This window comes from Oncorhynchus clarkii, chromosome 18, assembly GCF_045791955.1.
Source record: "Oncorhynchus clarkii lewisi isolate Uvic-CL-2024 chromosome 18, UVic_Ocla_1.0, whole genome shotgun sequence".
Taxonomy (NCBI): Eukaryota; Metazoa; Chordata; class Actinopteri; order Salmoniformes; family Salmonidae; genus Oncorhynchus; species Oncorhynchus clarkii.
The window spans coordinates 13,842,769-13,870,449 of NC_092164.1; the positions used below are offsets into that span (position 1 = coordinate 13,842,769).

Below are 27,681 nucleotides of genomic sequence, written 5' to 3' on the forward strand. Positions count from 1 at the left end.
ACAATGAAGCTATATACAGGAAGTACCAGTACCAGATCAATGTGGAGCTATATACAGGAAGTACCAGTACCAGATCAATGTGGAGCTATATACAGGAAGTACCAGTACCAGATCAATGTGGAGCTATATACAGGAAGTACCAGTACCAGATCAATGTGGAGCTATATACAGGAAGTACCAGTACCAGATCAATGTGGAGCAAGTGACTAGGCATCAGGATAGATAATAATAAGGTATTTGAGGAAGATATGTACATGAAGGCAGGGTAAAGTGACTAGGCATCAGGATAGATAATAATAAGGCATTTGAGGTAGATATGTACCTAAAGTGAGTTTGTATGTGTGAGTGCGCGTGTGTACGTGTTTGTGTGTGTTGTGTCGGTATGCGTGTGTGTGTGTTATGTCTGTGATGGGGTATGTCGAGAAAGAAGTAGAGCGAAAGAAAGGAAGAAAGAAAGAAACAAAGAGAGAGAGAGAAACAGAAAAAAAACTATACATACCTTGGCCTAAACATCAGCGCCACAGGTAACTTCCACAAAGCTGTGAACGATCTGAGAGACAAGATACTTGAATCAGTCATAGAGCCCATTGCCCTTTACGGTTGTGAGGTCTGGGGTCCGCTCACCAACCAAGACTTCACAAAATGGGACAAACACCAAATTGAGACTCTGCACGCAGAATTCTGCAAAAAATATCCTCCGTGTACAACGTAGAACACCAAATAATGCATGCAGAGCAGAATTAGGCCGATACCCACTAATGATCAAAATCCAGAAAAGAGCCGTTAAATTCGATAACCACCTAAAAGGAAGCGATTCCCAAACCTTCCAAAACAAAGCCATCACCTACAGAGAGATGAACCTGGAGAAGAGTCCCCTAAGCAAGCTGGTCCTGGGGCTCTGTTCACCAACACAAACACACCCTACAGAGAGATGAACCTGGAGAAGACTCCCCTAAGCAAGCTGGTCCTGGGGCTCTGTTCACCAACACAAACACACCCTACAGAGAGATGAACCTGGAGAAGACTCCCCTAAGCAAGCTGGTCCTGGGGCTCTGTTCACCAACACAAACACACCCTACAGAGAGATGAACCTGGAGAAGACTCCCCTAAGCAAGCTGGTCCTGGGGCTCTGTTCACCAACACAAACACACCCTACAGAGAGATGAACCTGGAGAAGACTCCCCTAAGCAAGCTGGTCCTGGGGCTCTGTTCACCAACACAAACACACCCCACAGAGAGATGAACCTGGAGAAGAGTCCCCTAAGCAAGCTGGTCCTGGGGCTCTGTTCACCAACACAAACACACCCCACAGAGAGAGGAACCTGGAGAAGAGTCCCCTAAGCAAGCTGGTCCTGGGGCTCTGTTCACCAACACAAACACACCCCACAGAGAGATGAACCTGGAGAAGAGTCCCCTAAGCAAGCTGGTCCTGGGGCTCTGTTCACCAACACAAACACACCCTACAGAGAGATGAACCTGGAGAAGAGTCCCCTAAGCAAGCTGGTCCTGGGGCTCTGTTCCTCAACACAAACACACCCCACAGAGAGATGAACCTGGAGAAGAGTCCCCTAAGCAAGCTGGTCCTGGGGCTCTGTTCCTCAACACAAACACACCCCACAGAGAGATGAACCTGGAGAAGAGTCCCCTAAGCAAGCTGGTCCTGGGGCTCTGTTCACCAACACAAACACACCCCACAGAGCCCCAGGACAGCAGCACATTTAGAAAGAAAGAGAGAAAGAAAAAGAAAAAGAGAAACAGAGAAAGAAAGCAAGCAGAGAATGGGTTAATATTGCCTGGAGCTGAAAGGACCGGAGATTACATTTGGCAACATCACACACACACACACACACACACACACACACACACACACACCACACACCACTCACAGGCAATGTTACAAATATTACACAGTAAGATGCCATAGCATCTTCTGGCTGAAGTACACTCTTGTCTACTTGTTATTATCTGACATTGGCAAATCAAGGTCACATCGACCTTGGTGAACTATACTGAAGGTCTCATCGACCTTGGCGAACTATACTGACCATAGGCTTATCTTGACCACATGCTGTCATATTACAGACAACCACAGCTCACAGTGACCCCAGTGTAGCTGGGAGAGCTTCCAGGAAACATGTTGCAGAGGTGGGGCTAACATCATCTGCCAAATATTTAACCTCAGTTGGTCAACTTTTTATCTCCTCAAAGAGTTGCAGATGTTGCTTTGAGGCAAATAACTTTATTTTATTTATTTCATCTTTATTTAACCAGGTAGGCTAGTTGAGAACAAGTTCTCATTTGCAACTGCGACCTGGCCAAGATAACGTTTGTAATGTAGACACAGTCTAGTCCACTGGTCCTAAAATCAGTCCATACAACTCAAGGCTGGATCACTAGTGTTACTTTATTCATTTTTAAAAACACCTCCCCACCTGATTACAAAAAAACACCAGAAAATACACCAGAATAGTGTATTTCAAAGAGAAATTGTAGCCTACAAATAGATAGGCCTATTTATTCCCTGTCAATGTCCATGATTGATGCAGGGGTCATCCAGCACATGCAGATCCTCCCCAAAACATTGTGGTCCCAGTCAGTTGGTTTTATTTATTTGCCCTCAACATCGCCTTGTACCCAGCGGTAGAAGTCAGGGGACTTGCAAGGACCCGCCCTGTACAATCAACAGCACCGCACGGAGTTGACAAGTGCGCCCTCCCCCATCAACGTCGTTTGACATATAGCCATCGTTACAGGATTCGCCTCTGGCAGTTTTTAAAAAGGCAAGCTCAAAGCCACATATTATACTGTATGTGTAGAAAACGTGCGGGGAGGACAGCCTACAGAGATTGGTTCTTCTACAAGACAATCCCTGCTTTTTTCTTCTTCATTTGGAGACAATTGATGTGCATGCGTAAAACGACAATTGAAAGCCCAAAAGGAGAAGACTCGGGTTATTACTCGGTGGACAATCTAAACTCGAATATAATTGGACATTTGACACAATAAAGACAACGCAGACACTTCGCCCGGGTGAAGAGTGGAACCTTAGCATCTGACACAGTGATTCAGGGACTTTTACGCACTCAGGCAGTGGCCACCTGTGGATGGTGACTCTTTCAAGGACTTTTGCCCCAAAACCCCAATGATCGAAAGCATTGCAAGCGTTCCATGCAGTACACATAGTTGTTGATTATAGTTGTTTTATGTTTGTAATCATTTTAATTTGAAACAATATGCTGGTTAGTTTTTCACTCCTGGCAACGCTTCTCCTAAGCGAGTCGGGTTGTTTGGGCTCGTTCGTACCGTGCGAACCGTGTGACCAGAAGGTTATGTCGATGTGTCCGCCAGTGCCGGTGGGATGCCAGCTGGTGAAGGAGCCTGGCTGTGGTTGCTGCCTGACTTGCGCGCTCCGGGAGGGACAGTCTTGCGGGGTGTACACGGGGACTTGCACGCACGGGCTCCGATGCCTGCCGAAGAGCGGGGAGGAGAAACCGCTGCACGCGCTCCTCCACGGGAGAGGAGTGTGCGCCAACGAGAAGATATACAAGCCGCTGCATCCAGGCAGGGGTAAATATGAGTCTTCATTTACGGATTTATCATATTTTACCATTTGTATTTCTTTAAAATGTTCAATATGTAGACACACATATCTTTATTGGAACTATATCGGCAGATTATCCCATTTGTTAGACATGGACACACACACTCACGCACACACACACACACACACACACACACACACACACACACACACACACACACACACACACACACACACACACACACACACACACACACACACACACAAAAACATAGTGTATTCCAAATCCACCACATGTATTGCCAAGATTGTTTGATTGATAACACACAGTTGAGAGCTGAAAATCAGGGGTTTTCAAGGGCATCATCTTGGCATAAGTGACCTAGTGCCTGATACATGAAACAAGGTGAAGAAGATTACAAACATTTTAGAGCCTCCTGAGCTCTTTAGAGGGCCATTTGAAGGACAGTCACTGTGTCTGAATGCAGAATGTTAGCCAAGCGTGCCTCTCTGACTGCCAGCCTCCTGCTGGGTAAGATTTACTACCTCTTCTCATTTCCTGCAGGGTGTGAGAATTTAGAGAGGACAGAGGGCAAGGGGGAGGAAAGAGAGTGAGACAGACAGAGAGAGAGAGAGAGAGAGAGAGAGAGAGAGAGAGAGAGAGAGAGAGAGAGAGAGAGAGAGAGAGAGAGAGGGGGGGGGGGTGGTCAAGAGGGATACAGAGAGATAGACAGATACAGAGGGAGAGAGATCGACAGAGGAAGTGGAAGGTAGAAAGAGAGAGGAAGGGTATAAGTATTATTTTCGTTACAACTAAATCTGTGGCATTTCGAGAGCATCAAATTCGCCCAGATCAGGAAATACATCATAACCCACTGAATCCCTCAGTCAGCAGCACTGGCAAGATTAGAGAGGGCCAGATTAGGAAGTGAGGACCTGAATGGGTTTTATTCGCTGACTGGGCTATGCTGCCTACGCGCCAGCCTCGGGAGAGAAATAGTGTCAGCAGAACCGGTGGACAGAAGAGGGAATTCTCTTGTCTGAGAATAATCTAGGAAGGGTGCCGGGAACCTCCTACTTTCCTTGAGTCCAAATGAAACATACAAGTACATGACAAAGTAAAGAACAGTAATAGACAAGAACAACAGAAGATATTACATTCAAGTAAAATAAAATAAAATATTTCATCATATTTAACTCATAACTCTTATATAATATATAACTACTCTATCTCTTATATTATATAAAACTCTTATAAATCTTATATTTTATGTAACTCTTACAACTATCATACAACTCTCATATATTATATAACTCTTGTAACTCTTATATATTATATAACTCTTATAACTTATATAATACATAACTCTTATATAATATAGAACTCTTATAACTCTTATATATTATATAACTCTTATAACTCTTATATATTATATAACTCTTATAACTCTTATATATTATATAACTCTTATTTTATTTGTATTTTTTAATTATGAATTTAATGTAATATCTTCTGTTATAGGAAAGACACCAAGCAACAACACAATACTATTTACACACTAGTCATATATACATATTGTTAAATACAGTACAGTTAAATCTTATATATTATATAGCTCTTATATAACATATCACTCTTATAAATCTTATATAATATATAACTCTTATATAATATGTAACTCTTATAACTCTTATATATTATATATGTCTTATAACTCTTATATAATATGTAACTCTTATAACGCTTATATAATATCTAACTCTTATAACTCTTATGTAATATGTAACTCTTATAACTCTTATGTAATATATTACTTTTATAACTCTTATATAATATTTATCTCTTATCACTCTTATATAATATATAACTCATAACTCTTCTATAATATGTAACTGTTATAACTCTTATGTATTATATAACTCATAACTTTGTTGTAATGAAACATTCCTTATGCTTATAGATCTGTCCCTGCTGCATATGGTCTATCTTTAGTCAGTGTTGATATCTTTATGGCAGATGAAGTGGGTTGCTGAAATATGCATGTAGAGATGTGGACATTTGGATTTGGCAAGACCCAGGGATTCTTGCCAGTTTTATAGGAGCTGTTCGCATTTGTCATTCACAGGCAAGGGGTAGAGAGAGAGGAGAAATGAAGATAGGGGAGGAGAATGAGAGAGAGAGAGATAGAGAGAGTGAGATAGAGAGAGAGAGAGAGAGAGAGAGAGAGAGAGAGAGAGAGAGAGAGAGAGAGAGAGAGAGAGAGAGAGAAAGAAAGAGAGGTGTAGAATGCTGTATGTTCATTGGATGACCCAGTTTAAAAGTCATGTCTTCCATTGCATGTGCCAAGCATTGACTTGAGAGGTCTGTTGCATTGACATAATAGACCACACCACTCTCTTGGCCCTAATCCAGCTATGTCACAGTTTACATTTAGCTCCCTCTTAGCTCCAGCTACAAGCCAGGGACTCTGCAAAAGGAAATCTCCACCTCGCATGCAACAACTCCAGTGTACAACTCCAGTACAAATCTTGTATACATACAGTATTAAGTACTACTTAAGTAGTTTTTTGGGGCATTTGTACTTTACTTTACTATTGCTATTTTTGACTACTTTTACCTTTACTTCACTACATTCCTTCAGAAAATAATGTCATTTTCACTCCATACCTTTTCCTTGACACCCAAAGGAAGTCGTTACATTTAGAATGCTTAGCAGGACAGGAAAATAGTCCAATTCACACACTTATCAACCAAACATCCCTGGTCGTCTCTATTGCCTCTGATCTGGCGGACTCACTAAACACACATGCTTTGTTTGTAAATTACGTCTGAGTGTTGAAGTGTGACCCTGGCTTTCCGTAAATACATCTTTTTTTTTTAATGGTGCCATCTGCTTTGCTTAATATAAGGAATTTGAAATTATTTATACTTTTATTTTTGATACTTAAGTATATTTGAAACCAAATACTTTTAGATTTTTACTCAAGGAGAATTTTACTGAGTGACTTTTACGTTTACTTGAGTCATTTTCTATTAAGGTATCTTTACTTTTACTCAAGTATGACAGTTGGGTACTTTTTCCACCATTTCAGTTCACTCACTTCTCAAGAGAACATCCCTTGTCATCCCTACTGCCTCTGATCTGGCGGACTCACTAAACACACATGCTTTGTTTGCAAATGATGCCTGAGTGTTGGAGTGTGACCCTGGCCCCTGGCCGCCGGCCCCTGGCCCCTGGCTATCCATACATGAAGAAATACAAATGCAAATGGTGCCGTCTGGCTTAATATATGGAAATTGAAACAATTTACAGTTTTACTTTTGAAACCAAATACTTTTAGACTTTTACTCAAGTAGTATTTTACTGGGTCAATTTTACTTGTCATTTTCTGTTAAGGTATCTTTACTTTTACAACTGTATGACAGTTGGGTACTTTTTCCTCCAATGAGTGAGGGAAAGAGAGAAGAGGATCAGATTAAGAGAATGGAGAAATGCTTGTAAATGGACCGTGGCGAATAACTCCCTTAACCACTGACTGACCATGTGAGAAGTAGGCACACATTGTATGAGTCAGCTGGAGATTTCTTGATTGGGAAAACCTCAAGGTCTCCCTCCAGTGTTAGGAGTGGCTCTGTCTAAACCCACTGCCTCTCTTCAACTCTTTTCCTTCATCTGCACCGATGTGGAAGACCTTGACAGTATCCCACTCTTCCTACTTCCTCCTCCTCCTCTTCCTCTTCATATTCCTCCTCCTACTCTTCCTCGCCCTCCTCCCCCTCCCCCTCATCTTCCTCCTCTTTTTCCTTCTCTTTTTCCTCCTCCCCTTCACCTCCTCCTCCTCTGCTTCCTCCTCCTCCTGCTCCTCTTCCTCACCACCATCATCATCCTCTCTGACTCTCTGTCTCCTCAGACGGTTATTCTCCAGAGGAAGCTTTGTTAGCAGAAGTTCCAGAGTCCCTGCTGCCCCAGGCCAAGGTGCCTCTGTACGGGGGCAGAGACCACATCAGCAGCCGCAAGGCTCAGGCCATGAGACAGGCTAAAGACCGCAAGAGACAGCAGGCCAAGCTCCACTCTGTCAGCAGCCTTGACTACTCAACCCTCGCCCTGGACAAACTGCAACCTGAGTTTGTAAGTTGAACATATATACAGTGTATACGAGAGACAAACACGCAGACACACACACACGCGCACACACACACCATTCTTGCCCTAAACTATGACCCTGTATGTGTGTAGGGACCCTGCAGGAGAAAGCTCGACGGGATCATTCAGAGGATGAAAAACACATCTAGAGTCCTAGCTCTGTCCCTATACCTTCCCAACTGTGACAAGAAGGGATTCTTCAAGCACAAGCAGGTACCCATGGACTATTCTATTCTATACTATTGTATCCTATTCTATTCTATCATATTCTATTCATTTGATCGTATTCTATCTTATTCCATTCTATCTTATACTATTATATCCTATCCTATTATATCCTATACTATTGTATCCTATTCTATCATATTCTATTCATTTGATCCTATTCTATCTTATTCCATTCTATTATTACATACTATTATATCCTAACCTATTCTATCCTGTTCTATTCTATCCTATTGTCAATGGCGTGCGTACTGGGAGCGGAGTCAGGTGCAGGAGAGCAGAGAGTTGTGAACAGGCGCACACTTTATTTAGGCAGGAGAAACCAACAGATGGCCACTGCATCGAAACCTCCAGCCAATTGGCAAAAGTGCAAAATGCGCAAACAGTCACAATAATTATGTTCAAACAAATTAACATACCTCGTGAAAATAAAACACGGAATAAACGCATACCAGTATAGTGCATCAAAATAGACACGTAACACAAAACAATCTCACACAAAGACATGAGGGGGAACAGAGGAATAAATACATGTAGTGTGATTGGGGAATGAAAACCAGGTGTGCAGGGAACAAGACAAAACAAATGGATAAATGAAAAATGGAGCGGCGATGGCTAGAAAGCCTGTGACGTCGACCGACGAATGCCGCCCGAACAAGGAGAGGAGCCGTGGAAGTCGTGACATCTATTCTATCCTATTCTATTCTATTCTATTGTATCAGATTCTTTCCTGTTCTATTCTATCCTATTCTATTGTATTGTATCCGATTCTATCCTATTGTCACGATCGTCTAATGAATTAACGGACCAAGGCGGGATGTAGAGTTCCACATTTTTATTAAATGAAACTCACAAAACCAATAAAGAGCAACGAAACGTGCCGTTCTGTAGAGCTCACAGGCATCAACATAAAAACAAGATACCACAAAGCACAATGGGGAAATGGCTGCCTAAATATGATCCCCAATCAGAGACAACAATAAACAGCTGCCTCTGACTGGGAACCATACCAGGCCAACATAGATATAAACACACTAGATCACCCACCCTAGTCACACCCCGACCTAACCAAAATAGAGAATAAAAAGGCTCTCCATCGTCAGGACGTGACACCTATTCTATTCTATCCTTTTCTATTATATCCTATTCTATTCTATCCTATTCTATTTCATTTAATTGTATTGCATCTTATTCCCTGCTATTTCCTCTCCTCCTGCAGTGTAAACCATCACGTGGGCGGAAGCGGGGGATCTGTTGGTGTGTGGACCGTTTTGGCGTGCAGCTCCCTGGCACGGACTACAGTGGAGTGGACATCCAGTGCAAAGACCCGGAGAGCAACAGCAACAAAAACGAATGAGAGATGGCCAATTTGGTCACCTGACATGAGCCAAGGCCCGCCTCCCTTTACCCCTACTCCTGCAAATCACATGTACATGCAAAATATGCAAAAGCCAATCAAATCAGGAAAGCAGAGCACAGATACAGTACATACACATGGTTTTAAACTATACATCTACCTATACTGAGATGACCTATAACCTCCCTTTGAAGCACATATAACAATGTTCTCTGATTTAAATTATATTAGATTCTGTTTAAAGAACATTTTAAGGCTAAAGAGTAAAGCTAATCTTTTTCACCTATGTTGTTATCGTGATGTTGACAGGAACTCTTTACTGGGGAGCACAGTAATCTGGGGTCGTATTTAAACGTAACTCTGTTCCCTTGGTCCAAATGTTTGTCCCTTCAGAGCACTTCCCTACAAGAGAACCTCAGCGACTGAAAGTACTTTATTGTCTGAGTTTGGGTCTATGTCCTTATATGTCTTTCTGAGTGCGATGAGATGAGCTTTTTTCAGTCCTGCCTTTCTTCCACTTTGTCTCCCAGATTGTTCTGAGTTGAGGGTCTTAAGAACTAGGAACTGCTCGTATACAGTAGGTTGTTACAGAGTAGTTACAGTAGCTATCTTAATAAACCCATCAACTGCTACTTCTGATGGGTTGTGTCTCAATATAGTTTCATGGGGTGACTGTATGAAATGACTATGTGTGTGTGTGTGCCTCCTATACTTTCTCCTTTAGTAGTCTGTATTATATAAAAAAAAAGATCACCTCAAAAACACATCATGACAGTCATTTGCTTGTTTTGTCGTTTATAAACAACAGCCAAGAAAGTACAGGTGCTTTGAAAAGTCCAACACAGGCTCAAATCGCATGCAAATGCTGCACAGCGTTTTATTGACTTCTCGTAGCTTCCTGTCTGACCACAACACAGTCTTCTGCCTAGGACTCTACTGTATGACCCCTGGAAAGGTGTGGCTCTTTGGGTTTCTATGGAAATCTCAGTGCCTTCTCTCTCTCTCATGACTTTGAATCCAGATTTACATCCAGATTATCAGGCCTTGTCGTTGAACGAGGACATTTTAGCAGTATGTGGATGTGGAGATTGGTTGCCCGAGACCCATGAGTTGACGAGTGTGAAGATATAAGTCTCCACGATATAAGGCCGTGATGATACTTCTTGATCCTACGTCCCGTTTGTGAACATGATGTTAAATCAGACGTCAACTGATTTTATTGAAGCTCAAAACATTTGCCAGATATTTTGTTGACATTCCTTGAAATAGACATCCCTTTTTTCAGGGTATGGTAACATGCCGATAGCTTTGACAGGGGCTGTGTGTACAGCCTATGCCTGCCACTAGAATGCATAGGAGACTTGTAAAGGTTTCTCAACTCAGTCTTAAGCTTGCTTGTATGAAAGACCATGAAATCTCAAACATTCCATATTCGTGATAAAAAAACATGTAGCAAACAAATAGGTAACAGTTTACTCAAAGCCAAACGGTACAATGCTTCTTTGCTGCAATTTTTTAACAGGCTGAAAATAGCTGTTTAGTCAGGGTCCATCAGAGACGATGGTAAGACGTTATAACAGGGTCATACATGCTTATGACAATTCTTACAACGCAATACACCTGTTGGCTTTAAGTGAAGTGTTACTAACAAATCCATGTGAATATTAGAAATATGTCATATTTATTCACTGTGTAATTGATATACTTTAACCTTGTCTTTTTTGTAACGACAAAGCATTTATTTAAATAAAGTTATGTATTGATGTATGGGAAGGTTTGTTCTGTCTTTTGTTTGCTCTATGCTGTGGAAGTAGGGTTGCAAAATTCCGGTAACTTTCCTCCAAAGAGGATTTCTGGCAAACCTGCCAATTTTGGGGAAAGTTACCGGAATTTTGCAAGGCTATTTGTAAGCCTTAATGCAAGTTCCCTATACACCTGCTGCTGGCTTCAAACGATTGTCTACCAGAAGATCCAGTTACCATAGCTACCATACCACGTAAAGAAACGTAGAAGAATTTCCATACATACAAAGCAGTGTCTGCCAACTGCCATGAAACACCTGAACATAGGCAATCATGTGGGTTTAGCTTTGAACTGGGTTGTACCATGAAATGGGTTGTACCATGAAATACGATGGCTTATCTACACCTAGACCTCCAGTAAGAAAATGAGACACAAGATACCAGGGCATACGCCCGAATGAATACACAACCAACGTACAGGAAGTTACCATCCATTTAATCATGTACTTCATCTTATAACAAGACGTTCTTTATCACAAAACAATTCTACATTTCTATTTGTGTTCCTATTAACGAGGAAATCTAAAACGTGTATTTGTGTTTGTAACAACAAGACTTGGTCTATGTGGTTTTCCTACAGTGTATAGAAGACGTATGTGTATTCCAAAGGCTATAGAAGGTAGGTTTCATAGTTTAGGTAGCCTACCAACCTGAAGGCGTAGAACACTGGAAAACAAACAAACGGTAAGTGGACTTGAGTACACAACCACCAGACATTTGACATGTTCACTTCCCTGCACCAGAAAGTAAGACACTTGGGCTGCGTTTACACACGCAGAAGATCTGATCTGATCGCTCAAAAGACGAATCGGTGGCAAAATATCAGAATTGGGCTACCAGTGTAAACACAGCCATACAAACACTAAGTAAGTAAGACCCTAATCCCTTAAAGCGTCAATTTGCCGTTTAGTTTTTTGCTTCACATATTCACCTTTCAAATAAGTCAAATCATTTTTTCATGACAACATTTCTCTAGATACCCTACAACAGATACATTGAATACAAGAGGTCCATAGGGGTGAATACTAATTGCCAAATGTGCATATAATTGGAATTTACGTGCAAATCGCCCATTGACATCAATGCTTGATTTTTACACAAAAGTCTGAGCTGGACACAGATTTCTAGTTAGAATTCAGCCCATAGTAAACATTCTTCTCATTAGATTTTGTTCACCACAGAAAAGCTACGAGAGGAGGGAAAGAGAGAGAGATCAATGAAAATACCAGTTAAACACTGACTTCCTTTGAAATTGCAAAGAAGAATGGGTTTCATCTTTGTTGCCTGTCACATCCTATGCCCTTGCAGTGGAATTTGTTCTCAAGCCAAGACACATTATGGTGGTTACATTGTACGATATCGCTGAGAATTGATTTAATACAAAACAAAACTATACACAGAAACAGAAACAGACGCACAAACATTTTGATAGCTTACTGAAGTGTTTAGAGTACTGCTTCCTCTGTTGTGTTTTAAGCCTCAGGCCGATCAGGGAGAACCAGGGCCATACTATTTCTGGGCTGAGGCGAGGGTGTCCATCTCTGGCCCTCTAAGGTACTGGCTGCAGTTTGGGTCTCCCCTCACGGTCGGTGCTGATGGGATGGGCCGACCGGTGTGTGGGTTGACGCACCAGCACTCCCCCCTCTGGCCGTGCAGAGACATCTTACACTGAAACACAGAATTAACATGTGTTTGTGTGTGTGTGTGTGTGTGTGTGTGTGTGTGTGTGTGTGTGTGTGTGTGTGTGTATGCTCCTGGGCCATGAAGTAAGAGTGAGCAGTCACCTGTTTGAGGTTACACTGCCCCCTCTTGTCACAGTTGGGGATGCGTAGGGTGTAGTCACCTGTTTGAGGTTATACTGCCCCCTCTTGTCACAGTTGGGGATGCGTAGGGTGTAGTCACCTGTTTGAGGTTATACTGCCCCCTCTTGTCACAGTTGGGGATGTGCAGGGTGTAGTCACCTGTTTGAGGTTATACTGCCCCCTCTTGTCACAGTTGGGGATGCGTAGGGTGTAGTCACCTGTTTGAGGTTATACTGCCCCCTCTTGTCACAGTTGGGGATGCGTAGGGTGTAGTCAACTGTTTGAGGGTACACTGCCCCCCCTGTCACAGTTGCGGATGTGCAGGGTGTAGTCACCTGTTTGAGGTTATACTGCCCCCTCTTATCACAGTTGGAGATGTGCAGGGTGTAGTCACCTGTTTGAGGTTATACTGCCCCCTCTTGTCACAGTTGGGGATGTGCAGGGTGTAGTCACCTGTTTGAGGTTATACTGCCCCCTCATATCACAGTTGGGGATGTGCAGGGCATACAGGTCTTCCAGTGGGCCTCGGTTGTCTCTGAAGGGCATCTTAGATATCCTCTCCAGCACCTGGTCCAGCTCCTGCTGACACTGAATCTACAGTACACAACAGGCAACACCAGTCACATGATTAATAGTCTGGGAAATCTCAGACCTTGCAGCAACAGGCAACACCATTCACATGATTAATAGTCTCTGACTATTACACTGGGGCCGAGCTCCCTGCCATCCAGGACCTCTATACCAGGCGGTGTCAGAGGAAGGCTCTAAAAATGGTCAGATTCCAGCCACCCAAGTCATAGACTGTTCTCTCTGCTACTGCACGGCAAGTAGTACCAATGCACCATGTCTGGAACCAACAGGACTCTGAACTTCTACCCCCAAGCCATGAGACTGCAAAATAATTATTTGAATAGTTAACCACATAGCTACCCGGACTATCTGCATTGACCGTTTTTGCACTAACGTTTTTGACTTATCACACACGCTGCTGCTACTGTTTACTATCGGTTAGCTTATTTCTAGCTATATGTACATATCTCAATTCCCGGGCAGGGTGCTCTTCAGAATATATTACGAGTTTGGTTTGGACGGGCTTAAAAAGCAGACGGGATTTCTGCTCGTGAAAAACAACGTTGTAAACTTGTAACGCTAACGTTAGCTGTCATGGCACAAGCAAACAACTTACTTGCCATATACACTCATTGAAAATATCTAGCTAAAATACAGATTTTTGTGTCCGGTGGTAGGCTAATGTTTGCGTCAGGACATGAACGGAAAGGCTCTGGACTGATTTCCTGCTCGAGTCCCATTTCCGCCTCTTGTCCCAACCGATGCTGGTACTGTCAGCAGACATGTGTGCTGGAACATTGGATACATAGTGGGAGGCAAACCTTCGGCCTAGGGAGACTACATGATTAATGACCCAGCAATACCTTCAGACCACTGTTTGAGAAAATAAATAAAACATTCTCCAAAATCATCTACAAAGGTTAAGAGCTGGATTCTCGGAGGAATAATAATCCACAGGAAATGAAATGAACAGCACTACCAAAATATAGAATACAATTATTAATTCACATGAAAATGTTTCTCTCACAGGTATAACTGAGAGTAAATTTTATTTGCATGACTAATTCTATTCATGGATTATTGCCAAAGCACCTGATCGCCCTCTTTCTGTAGGTTTTATGGCTTCATCAATAGTAAAACGATTGGAATGTTCATTTCTTTGCACTTACAGTCTCTCCTGATGGGTTTTGATGTGTTGCCAAGACTCGCTAATATCCGGGGCAAATGGTTCTAGTTTAAACTTGGCATCCGTGAAATGCCAAAATCATTATCCTCAAGGAAAATCACTCAATGTGGGAAAATAAGTACTGGTACTAGTTTATAATAACATCTTGAAATAAAGCATTTATAATAGTTTAGTAAACCGTTTATTCAGGTACTGCTGGAATGTCTACCAATGGCATGTCCATCTTTTTGTGAGAAATTACACTGGTTACACTGAACATTTACGAAGCATTTATAAAGTATAAACAGCGCTCACTTTAAATGAGGTCACGCAAGAACACTTAACTAATGATTAGTAGATGGTTTATAAGGACCGATATTAAACATCTTATGAACGATCGTGTTAATTATTTTGACATAGTTATTCAACAATATAAATACAAATATGTGAATTCCTGTCTTACTAACATTTACATATGTGGGTGTAATGATGAATAAACTATTTATTAATCCATTATAGATGCTTTGTTCCGAGGGGTTATTATAAAGTACTACCAAAGTATTTTCCTAGGTCGGTCTACAACAGGACGCCAGGCCCGACTTCAAGGAAACAATACAGTTTTCAACAGGAGGGTCTTGTACTGTCACGTGTGAAACATTTACACCTTCCCCATGGTCACGTTCAGTACGCTTCAAATGGGGGCAAACGTTGTCAAACGGAGGGCTCTCTTGTCCAATAGAAATGCTTATCTACATTTTCCGATTGAAAAAGCTGACCTTAACTGTCCAAATTGGCAGTAAGACATTGTTAGCTGCTGGACACCATCATGTCTGCTCCAGAAGATGGCAGCAGTGCACTAGGTTCTGTTAAGACTGACTCCTTCCTAAAGGGACATGGACACTGCTAATCATGATCCCAGGTTCACTAACTGTTTACTAACAGATGCGACCCACTAATGGTCTCGGTTTACCAAGGCAGCGTCTCAAATGGCACCCTGTTCCCTATATAAGGCACTACTTTTAACCAGGGCCCATATTAAGGGAATAGGGTGCTATATGGGATGTAGCCTAACTGTTTAGTACTAGGTGTTTACTAACCTGCTTGCCGCGGGGAGTTTTGGGGTCCTCTGGCTTGTTACTCTTCATCTTGGTCTTCATCTCCTGTCGGTGCTGGCGCATAGCGTTCTCCTTGGGCCCCAGCCATGGGTTGTCCTTAGTGGCCTTCCTCACCGGGGGGATTTCTGTCAGGCTCGTGTCCAGGATGTCCACCACCTCCCCTGAGGGACAGACACGCACGCAGACACAGGATACATGCACATACGCACACACACACACACGCACTCACACTCACACACACACACACACACACACACACACACACACACACACACACACACACACACACACACACACACACATACATACAAACACAGTCAAAACAGCTCTATGGAAACCAGTTCCATTAAATCAATTGATCGTTCATTACAAGACTGTCATAACATTGTTGTTATATTGTCATTACATCACAGAAAAGCTCAACCATGTGAATGATTAAGTATACTGCACCTTCCTTCATGAAATGAGAAATGATAGGGCCAGCAGGTTGGCTTTAGTACATTTGGCAATGGCATGCATGGTGAATTTTTCAGCGGAAATAGATACATCTTTAAAGGTGCAATATTTTGGATCTTTTTCAAAAATATTGTGAAATATTATTATTTGTTTATTTTTTCCATTTTAACTTCCAAGAATGAGAACCAATAGTGAACATATGATTCTGTCTGTGTACACTTTTCTGTTAATTCTGGGGCACCTTCACTTGCTATGACTAGTGTACTCCTCACCTCCAATGTCAAGGCATGTCATGAAAGGGCACTAGCTCATTTTCATGTTCGACTGATTAGAACGAAAGCTTGAACAGCAACCACCCAGAACTAACACACCACACTATCTGGGGAAGGGAGGTAGAAGTCCTCAGCTGTTTGACCAGATAACGTGTGGTTAAACATCAACCAAACAATGCAGGGGGCCTGGCCCTGCGAGTCCACTAGCTGTCCATGCTATTCCTGACAACAGACAGAGCGGTGGCTGAGGGCCCACTAGCAGCTCTCCCAGGGCTCTGGGACCGTCAAAATGGAAGAATAACAGAAACGGCAGGGGGGAGGAAACAGTTGGCTGGACCTTGTTTTGAGGAAATCTTAGATGAATAAACTTTCAGAGTAATGTATTGTTTACAAACTCTCTGTACTGTCAGGCTGTCCAGTGACATACCACTATTAACGACAGATGTTATAAGGTTATAGGTTATAAGATATAAATAAGATATAACAGGCTTGGCCGGCCCTTAAGTGAAGTGTATTCTACACTAAGGAAGGAGCAAGAGGGGTCCCTCTGACGTTCACAATCCAATAGATTTATAATATGAAATACCTACATGTTTCAAACAGACCACCATAGTCCCTGTACCTAAGATAGTGAAGGTAACCTGCCTAAATGATTACCGCCCTGTAGCACTCACGTCGGTAGCCATGAAGTGCTTTGAAAGGCTGGTCATGGCTCACAACACCATCATTCCAGAAACCTTAGATCACTCCAATTTGCATACCACCCCAACAGATGCAATCTTAATCGCACTCCACACTTCCTTTCCCACCTGGACAAAAGGAACACATATGTGAGAATGCTGTTCATTGACTACAGGTCAGCGTTCAACACCATAGCGCCCACAAAGCTCATCACTAAGCCAAGGACCCAGGGACTAAACACCTCCCTCTGCAACTGGATCCTGGACTTCCTGATGGGCCACCCCCAGGTGGTAAGGGTAGGCAACAACACATCTGCCATGCTGATCCTCAACACTGGGGCCCCTCAGGGGTGCGTGCTTAGTCCCCTCCTGTACTCCCTGTTCACCCACGACTGAGTGGTCAAGTACGACTTCAACACCATCATTAAGTTTGTTGACGACTCAACAGTGGCAGATCTAACTTCAGCTCTCTTCATGAAACTATCAGATCTAACTTCAGCTCTCCTCATGAAACTATCAGATCTAACTTCAGCTCTCCTCATGAAACTACCAGATCTAACTTCAGCTCTCCTCATGAAACTATCAGATCTAACTTCAGCTCTCCTCATGAAACTATCAGATCTAAACATCTAACGTCAGCTCTCCTCATGAAACCATCAGATCTACTGTAACTTCAGCTCTCCTCATGAAACTATCAGATCTAACTTCAGCTCTCCTCATGAAACTATCTGATCTAACTTCAGCTCTCCTCACGAAACTATCAGATCTAACTTCAGCTCTCCTCATGAATCCATCAGATCTAACTTCAGCTCTCCTCATGAAACTACCAGATCTAACTTCAGCTCTCCTCATGAAACTATCAGATCTAACTTCAGCTCTCCTCATGAAACTATCAGATCTAACTTCAGCTCTCCTCATGAAACTATCAGATCTAACTTCAGCTCTCCTCATGAAACTATCAGATCTAACTTCAGCTCTCCTCATGAAACTATCAGATCTAAACATCTAACTTCAGCTCTCCTCATGAAACCATCAGATCTACTGTAACTTCAGCTCTCCTCATGAAACTATCAGATCTAACTTCAGCTCTCCTCATGAAACTATCAGATCTAACTTCAGCTCTCCTCATGAAACTATCAGATCTAACTTCAGCTCTCCTCATGAAACTATCAGATCTAACTTCAGCTCTCCTTATTAAACTATCACATCTAACTTCAGCTCTACTCATGAAACTATCAGATCTAACTTCAGCTCTCCTCATGAAACTATCAGATCTAACTTCAGCTCTCCTCATGAAACTATCAGATCTAAACATCTAACTTCAGCTCTCCTCATGAATCCATCAGATCTAACTTCAGCTCTCCTCATGAAACTATCAGATCTAAACATCTAACTTCAGCTCTCCTCGTGAAACTATCAGATCTAACTTCAGCTCTCCTCATGAAACTATCAGATCTAACTTCAGCTCTCCTCATGAAACTATCAGATCTAACTTCAGCTCTCCTCGTGAAACTATCAGATCTAAACATCTAACTTCAGCTCTCCTCATGAAACTATCAGATCTAAACATCTAACTTCAGCTCTCCTCGTGAAACTATCAGATCTAACTTCAGCTCTCCTCGTGAAACTGTCAGATCTAACTTCAGCTCTCCTCGTGAAACTATCAGATCTAAACATCTAACTTCAGCTCTCCTCGTGAAACTATCAGATCTAACTTCAGCTCTCCTCGTGAAACTGTCAGATCTAACTTCAGCTCTCCTCATGAAACTATCAGATCTAACTTCAGCTCTCCTCATGAAACTATCAGATCTAACTTCAGCTCTCCTCATGAAACTATCAGATCTAACTTCAGCTCTCCTCATGAATCCATCAGATCTAACTTCAGCTCTCCTCATGAATCCATCAGATCTAACTTCAGCTCTCCTCATGAAACTATCAGATCTAAACATCTAACTTCAGCTCTCCTCATGAAACTATCAGATCTAAACATCTAACTTCAGCTCTCCTCATGAAACTATCAGATCTAAACATCTAACTTCAGCTCTCCTCATGAAACTATCAGATCTAACTTCAGCTCTCCTCATGAAACTATCAGATCTAACTTCAGCTCTCCTCATGAATCCATCAGATCTAACTTCAGCTCTCCTCATGAAACTGTCAGATCTAACTTCAGCTCTCCTCATGAAACTATCAGATCTAACTTCAGCTCCCCGCATGAAACTCTTTGTGCTCTCAGTGTCCTTTGCAGAACAAAGGGCAGAAGTAAACTGGAATCAGGTGTGAGACATGCACAAAAACACACACACACACACTTATACATCCCTAAACACACACACACACACACACACACACACACACACACACACACACACACACACACACACACACACACAAATTATGTTGTTTTCATCTAATAGATAATCCCAACTGTCTCCAACTGTAATATACTGATTCCAGTTTCATGGAGGAAACCTAAGAAGGTTTGAGTCTATTAAAAACCACACACACACACACACACACACACACACACACACACACACACACACACACGCGCACACACACAGAGACACACAGAGACACACAGAGACACACACGGACAGGGTCAGGACCCCACTCTAAGGGGGCCCCGTTCCTGCAGTACACTCTGTTCCACCGATCCACAGAGGTGGGCCTGGGCTTTGCAACGTCAACAGAGCTGCAGCTCCATTGTTTTTACTTTGTTCTTCGGTCCACTGCTTGAATTAATACAGCAGACAAAAGGGATGAGTGGCTTCCTTGCTTTTTTAATAGCTGAAGTTTGTCAAATTCCCAGAACAGCACAAAGGAGAGAAGATTCATGTCTGACAGTCTAGACTCTAGTCAACTGAGCAGATGGCCCATGGCTGGAGAAGGGGAGACTGGATAGGTCAAACCAACACACATTCATGGTTCAAATGATCCCTTTAATTATCCCCTTTAATCTCAATGTGACTTATTGTGTAATACATGAATATTACCTCACTCTAGGGCCAGCATAGTGATAATGATACTGTATTTCCCTGTGTTTATGTGTATATATAACGTATCACCTTCACAATTGACTGTATAGTCGTGGCCAAAAGTTTTTTAGAATGACACAAATATACATTTTCACAAAGTCTGCTGCCTCAGTTTGTATGATGGCAATTTGCATATACTCCAGAATGTTATGAAGAGTGATCAGATTAATTGCAATTAACTGCAAAGTCCCTCTTTGCCATGCCAATGAGCTGAATCCCCCCCAAAACATTTCCACTGCATTTCAGTCCTGCCACAAAAGGACAAGCTGACATCATGTCAATGATTCTCTCGTTAACACAGGTGTGAGTGTTGGCAAGGACAAGGCTGGAGATCACTCTGTCATGCTGATTGGGTTTGAATAACAGACTGGAAGCTTCAAAAGGAGGGTGGTGCTTGGAATCATTGTTCTTCCTCTCTCAACCATGGTTACCTTCAAGGAAACACGTGCCGTCATCATTGCTTTGCACAAAAAGGGCTTCACAGGCAAGAATATTGCTGCCAATAAGATTGCACCTAAATCAACCATTTATCGGATCATCAGGAACTTCAAGGAGAGCGGTTACATTTTTGTGAAGAAGGCTTCAGGGCACCCAAGAAAGTCCAGCAAGCGCCAGGACCGTCTCCTAAAGTTGATTCAGCTGCGGGATCGGGGCACCACCAGTACAGAGCTTGCTCAGGAATGGCAGCAGGCAGGTGTGAGTGCATCTGCACGCACAGTGAGGCGAAGACTTTTGGAGGATGGCCTGGTGTCACTGCTGAGGACTGGGGTAAAGTAATTTTTCTGATGAATCCCCTTTCCGATTGTTTGGGGCATCTGGAAAAAAGCTTGCCCGGAGAAGACAAGGTGAGCGCTACCATTAGTCCTGTGTCATGCCAACAGTAAAGCATCCTGAGACCATTCATGTGTGGGGTTGTTTCTCAGCCAAGGGAGTGGGCTCACTCACAATTTTTCCTAAGAACACAGCCATGAATAAAGAATGGTACCAACACATCCTCCGAGAGCAACTTCTTCCAACCATCCAGGAACAGTTTAGTGATGAACAATGACTTTTTCAGCATGATGGAGCACCTTGCCATAAGGCAAAAGTGATAACTAAGTGGCTCGGGGAACAAAACTTTGATATTTTGGGTCCATGGCCAGGAAAATCCCCAGACCTTAATCCCATTGAGAACTTGTGGTCAATCCTCAAGAGGCGGGTGGACAAGCAAAAACCCACAAATTCAAAAACCCACAAACTCCAATCATTGATTATGCAAGAATAGGCTGCCATCAGTCAGGATGTGGCCCAGAAGTTAATTGACAGCATGCCAATGTGGATTGCAGAGATCTTGAAAAAGAAGGGTCAACACTGCAAATATTGACTCTTTGCATAAACTTAATGTAATTATCAATAAAAGCCTTTGACACTTATGAAATGCTTGTAATTATACTTCAGTATTCCATAGTAACATCTGACAGAAATATCTAAAGACACTGATGCAGCAAACTTTGTGAAAGTTAATATTTGTGTCATTCTCAAAACTTTTGGCCACGACTGTACAGTAAAGCACTTTGGGGAGCTGTAGTTAAAAAGAGCCAGCTCCATAACTGCTTCCCATTATCCTTTACAAGGCCTGCTAGGACTCTCCTCCTAGAATCACACAGTCAGCACAGAGCAAGTGTGTTTACCTCACAGCCAGGCTATCTGGCCTGAGAGGCTCCTCCACAGCGTGAAGCTAGCTGGGGCTGGGCAGGTCCTGACACGTAGACACCGGCTGCACCCAGCCAGGCATCTATCCACCCCTGAACTAACTGACTGCAGGCTAAACCTGGGACTCTGGATGCGTCCCAAACAACACTGTATGACTCTGGTTTAAAGTAGTGCACTATATAGGGAAAAGGGAGTATTTTGCCATTTGGGACACACACACCTGGCTCAGGAGGACAGAGAGACAGGGAGACGGAGGCAAGCCAGAGCCCATCAAACCTGCAGGGCAGCACGGACAATTACAGCACACACATACAGAGAATAGAGAGAGAGGGGAGAGAGATGGTGCCCATCTTTCCCATTCCTTTGGGATTGAGGCCTGTAGACGTGACCTTGACATTAGGCCACTTTTGAGGTCTGAAAAGTTCAGATTAACAGAGACGATAGGACACCAGATTACGGTTGCATTTCTGGGACTTTCAATAAATTCTCTGGTTCGCACGAAATCCCGGTTGGAGGCTCCCCCGGAGTCAGGGGGGAATAATCAGGATATCCAGAATCCTCCAACCAGGATTTCTGGAAAACCAGGGAATTTGTTGAAAGATGAAAATGAATTTAGCAACCCTACACCAGACATGTGATCCAAGTCATGGCGCCAATGTAACAAGTCAACTGGCCTTGATACACAAACCACCATCATACAAGGATCAATTCCTAAGACAATAGCTCTGCCTGCAGCCATCGGGCTAGCCATGAACAACAGATCTTGGGTGATTGCAGCAGCCAAATGCATTGGCCTCCTTCTGTACACACATACCCAGCACTTAAATCTCCTTCAACTCCATTATCTTCGGTGAAGAAACATCAAACCATCTGTCGAAGCCAGCCCTATCCCCTGCAAAGCCCTTTCACAGGTCCCCTTCCAACCCCACTCAGCTCAGTAACATTACAGACATAGCTTGTGTTTTCTCCAAGCACCGAAGAGAGAGAGGGAGGGAGGGAGGGAGTGGAAGGAGGGAGGGAGCCAGCGAGAGAAAGAAAGAAAGAAAGAAAGAAAGGGGGGAGAGAGAGAGAGAGAGAGAGAGAGAGAGAGAGAGAGAGAGAGAGAGAGAGAGAAAGAATGAAAGGGAGAGAAAAGCAGAGTGAGAGAGAAAGGGAGCAGGTTTATTCTGGAACGCGTCTGAGGCACGCTGAGATTCTTAGCATGGCTTCGGGTGAAGTTGCAGCCCCAGGGGTGGATGGCAGTGATGTCTGTGTTTTAGAGAAGCAGGAGGGATTATCAGGGGCTATTTCGGGCCTGCGGGCACCGTCTAGGGGGCTGGGCACCCCGGCAGTGGACCCATGCAGGTACAGATGAATACCCCTCGTTAGGGAGCTGTGTTATTCCACCGCCCAGTTGCAGCCAGATGGTCAGGATCTGTTTTCCTTGTAAAGCTTTGAGAGTTTTTTTTGTTGGTCTTTTGTTGGGTTGTGGGTGGGGTTGTGGGTGGGGTTGTGGGTGGGGTAACCCTCCCTCTGTTGGATAAGTGGCAGCCCAACGATGTGATCCTGATGGGAGGATGAGTGATGAACCTTGGTGTGTCTCAAATAGCACCCTATTAAGTTAACCTTTATTTTAGCAGGGTCTCTTTTGCAAAGGAGTGCACTACTTTTTCCCAGGACCCATTATAGGGAACCATTTGGGACACTACCCTTCTCTTAAATATATATTTTTAATAGTATGTTTTTGTATTCGCGTGATGTATTATTGACTACGACGTGTCTTTACGTAATAATATGATATACTCTCCGTCTGCCTGTTGTGGAATCAATCTCGCCCCAACGTCTCTATTTACATCCTTCTCTGACGCGTCACAGTAAACCGACTGTAGCTGTACCACTTGATATTGACAATGAGGGGCTACTGTCTAGGCGTAGGCTGGTGGGCTAATAAAGATGCCCATCCACCACAGGGTTTAGGTAAGGAGGAGACACGGGGTGCACCACAGACACTGAGGAGGGTTTTCATATCACGTCTTCCATGGATGCCAGTCATGCATTAAGGCCTGTATAGCATGAGATGAGTAGCATGAAGGAATGCATATAGGGTGCTCTGCATTTCCCAGTGATCCAATCTTGGAGAATGCAGAACACGTTTTCCTTGGTTATAACATGTGTTCACATAATAACAGTAAGAAGTAAGCTTTATGCGACAACTCATTGCATTTGTGTGTATTACGTGTGTTCTGCCAGATGAGAAAGACAGGTAAGTTAAGAGATGATTATTTTGATACATGAGCGGATGTGACTGTTAACCAATGCTTTTTTAGTTTGAATTATAAACTGATCCTATAAACTCCTCACAAACTCCTTATTACACAAGCCCTTTATTAATCAAGCCCTTTATTAATCAAGCCCTTTATTAATCAAGCCCTTAATTAAACAAGCCCTTTATTAAACAAGCCCTTAATTAAACAAGCCCTTTATTAATCAAGCCCTTTATTAAACAAGCCCTTTATTAAACAAGCCCTTTATTAAACAAGCCCTTAATTAAACAAGCCCTTTATTAATCAAGCCCTTTATTAAACAAGCCCTTAATTACACAAGCCCTTTATTAAACAAGCCCTTTATTAAACAAGCCCTTAATTAAACAAGCCCTTTATTAATCAAGCCCTTTATTAAACAAGCCCTTAATTACACAAGCCCTTTATTAAACAAGCCCTTTATTACACAAGCCCTTTATTAATCAAGCCCTTTATTAATCAAGCCCTTTATTAATCAAGCCCTTTATTACACAAGCCCTTTATTAATCAAGCCCTTTATTACACAAGCCCTTTATTAATCAAGCCCTTTATTAATCAAGCCCTTTATTACACAAGCCCTTTATTACACAAGCCCTTTATTAATCAAGCCCTTTATTAAACAAGCCCTTTATTAAAGTGAAGTGTTACTGCTATTAATTATCCCAAGGTTTACTCTGTTTCAACAAGCAGGAAATGTGATGTAGCTACCATGGCCTGAGTTGTCATAGATTGTGGTTTTGCACGTCGGCCTATTTAGACAATGAAAACGTGTAGGAAACGTGTGTAACCGGGGCTGCTTTTTGCATAATCTCGTGGACACACCAGATTGTGTCCAGAAGTTTATATCACTCCGTATACTGGGATGCTTAAACCTGCAAGAAAGTGGTTAATAAGGCACTGTTTGAAAGGGAGTCATATAAACATTGCCTCATTTTGTTTTTACAGGTAACATACTGTGAATTCTGTCTGAAGTACATTATAGAACTGTATACCCCAGGTGTACATTATAGTACTGTGTAACCCAGGTGTACATTATAGTACTATGTAACCCAGGTGTACATAATAGTACTGTGTAACCCAGGTGTACATAACAGTACTGTGTAACCCAGGTGTACATAACAGTACTGTGTAACCCAGGTGTAAATAACAGTACTGTGTAATCCATGTGTACATAATAGTACTGTGTAACCCAGGTGTACATAATAGTACTGTGTAACCCAGGTGTACATAATAGTACTGTGTAACCCAGGTGTACATTATAGTACTGTGTAACCCAGGTGTACATTATAGTACTATGTAACCCAGGTGTACATAATAGTACTGTGTAACCCAGGTGTACATAACAGTACTGTGTAACCCAGGTGTACATAACAGTACTGTGTAATCCATGTATACATAATAGTACTGTGTAACCCAGGTGTACATAATAGTACTGTGTAACCCAGGTGTACATAATAGTACTGTGTAACCCAGGTGTACATAATAGTACTGTGTAACCCAGGTGTACATAATAGTACTGTGTAACCCAGGTGTACATAATAGTACTGTGTAACCCAGGTGTACATGATAGTACTGTGTAACCCAGGTGTACATGATAGTACTGTGTAACCCAGGTGTACATAATAGTACTGTGTAACCCAGGTGTACATAATAGTACTGTGTAACCCAGGTGTACATAATAGTACTGTGTAACCCAGGTGTACATAATAGTACTGTGTAACCCAGGTGTACATGATAGTACTGTGTAACCCAGGTGTACATGATAGTACTGTGTAACCCAGGTGTAACCCATCCCTTATATGCCAGGCTGTGAATACATAGAAACAGAGTAGAAAAGAAACAGTTTGAGCAGAGAAATATAGGATGGCGTCATGGCAATTCCCTGTACTGTAGGCTAGGACTGTGGCATCTGGCTGTAGCAAAGCAGACTGCAAGTAGCTATTTCAGGAAGAGTTCCACCATAGAAATAGTATTAGAACACCACTACCTCCTAAGACCCAACTTATCTCTGGCTACATGTGCAAGTGTAGGTTACTCCACGTGCATTTCTAGTGCTACTGTCTGTGGTGACCTGGCCCTAATCCATTTGAACTTTTCAGGAATCACAGGTTCTCCTTCATAATCTAATCAAATGTTACATTTGGCAGATGGGGACATTGACATTAGGTTTAGTAGAAATCACACCATACTGAACGAGCTTCAACAAACACTCCAGTTGACACTAGTTGACAGTGGTTGGGGTCAAAGTACAAAGTCCAAATTGCCAATCAATGTGGCATTATTTTACTTCTCTCTCCTCTCTCATGTTATCCAATTAAATAGGAATGTTTTGGGATTTCTGTGTAAAACACAAGCTGGGAATGTTATTTAATGGTATAATCAAGCAGTAATCTTACAGTATAGGCTTGCTTATACAGTGTATGTTATACAGGAATAATATTGATAGGTAAGGGAGTCTATTGGATTCCAGCAAGGGTCCAATAAGTCAACACATGGAGGTCAATAAGTCAAACTAGTCCAGTGTAGTTCTGGTTGTTGTTGGAGACTGATGGATGATACTACCTGCATACGTTTCTTTCATTTGTGATTAGGACATATAGCCCAATGCCAAATACAGGCTTAGAGCATTTGCAGTTCAATTCGGTACATATAAAAGGCAAAAGTACCTTGATAAAATGGTGTTATAAAAGTGTTATACCTGTGTAATAACAAATCATTCAAATAAATAGGCGTTTTAGAGCGGGTTAATTACAGTTTCAATGTTTCTATGAGCAAATGGACGCCAAAATCATTAGCTTAGACTGCTGCGAATTAAATAAATCACAATACGGTCCACGCTAAGGGCTGTAAACCATCCCAATGACAAAGCAATTACAGATTAACGCCTACTAATGATCATACTTCCCAAACGTCCTCTCTGTTCCATTATAACACTGTAAATGTATCAAGCTTGTTGAAACTGACCGCTAAATTTCTCCCGGTGCTCCTGGCTCCCCGTGGGCTCGGTGACCACTTTGTGTCCGCACAGCCCCAGCCCCTGGACCAGCTGCTCGAGAGGCAGATCGGAGTCCGGCTTCGGGTAACACCGGAGTCCGCTGGAGCATCTCGGGGTGTACACGCCACATAACTCGCCCTCTTGCCGGGCGCACACCGGGCAGCAACCGCAGCCCGGTTCGCGCACAATCTCTGCACAGGTCTCGGTGAGCTTCGGGCACGCAGCCTGACGTTCAGCGGTGCAACTCGGGCAACGGAAGACCATCTCCGCGAAAGAAGCTCCCACGAAAGCCACCGACAGCAGCAGCAAGCTGCAGCCTGAATACGATATCATCCTCGGTGTGGAACGTCTTGTCATTTAGTGAGGCAATGGAACGCAACTCCAGGTAAAATAACTGTGCATGCGAACAGGTGAAGCCAGCGGATGGGTTGAGTTCTGCAGGGTCCTACCAACCGCAGATTAATTGACAGCTCGTCAGACCAGTGGTGCGTATGAAAGAGTAGCAGGCAAACCCTAACAGGCAATTTTGTGCTATGACGAAAATATT

At 42.8% G+C, this 27,681-nt stretch overlaps 2 protein-coding genes across 3 annotated transcripts; one reads left to right on the plus strand and one right to left on the minus strand.

The window, feature by feature from the left end:
* Nucleotides 1-2,526: 2,526 nt before the first annotated feature.
* LOC139373018 (insulin-like growth factor-binding protein 5) lies at nt 2,527-11,041 on the plus strand. Its single transcript, XM_071112989.1, has 4 exons — nt 2,527-3,567; nt 7,454-7,671; nt 7,780-7,899; nt 9,131-11,041. The coding sequence occupies exons 1-4, from the start codon at nt 3,234-3,236 to the stop codon at nt 9,266-9,268; spliced, it is 810 nt and encodes a 269-aa protein (XP_070969090.1). The 5' UTR covers nt 2,527-3,233; the 3' UTR covers nt 9,269-11,041.
* A 444-nt stretch (nt 11,042-11,485) lies between these two features.
* Nucleotides 11,486-27,635, minus strand: LOC139373019 (insulin-like growth factor-binding protein 2-A). Of its 2 annotated transcripts, XR_011627525.1 has the most exons (5): nt 27,104-27,570; nt 15,705-15,883; nt 13,326-13,466; nt 12,508-12,738; nt 11,486-12,256 (listed from the first exon to the last, which is right to left on the minus strand). XR_011627525.1 is itself a non-coding variant. In XM_071112990.1 (4 exons), exons 1-4 carry the CDS (start codon nt 27,489-27,491, stop codon nt 12,580-12,582), a joined length of 867 nt encoding a protein of 288 aa, XP_070969091.1. In that variant the 5' UTR covers nt 27,492-27,635; the 3' UTR covers nt 11,486-12,579. The 2 variants fall into 2 exon arrangements, 1 of the variants encoding a protein (XP_070969091.1); XM_071112990.1 differs by having other exon boundaries at nt 11,486-12,738; nt 27,104-27,635.
* Between the last annotated feature and the right edge of the window lie 46 nt (nt 27,636-27,681).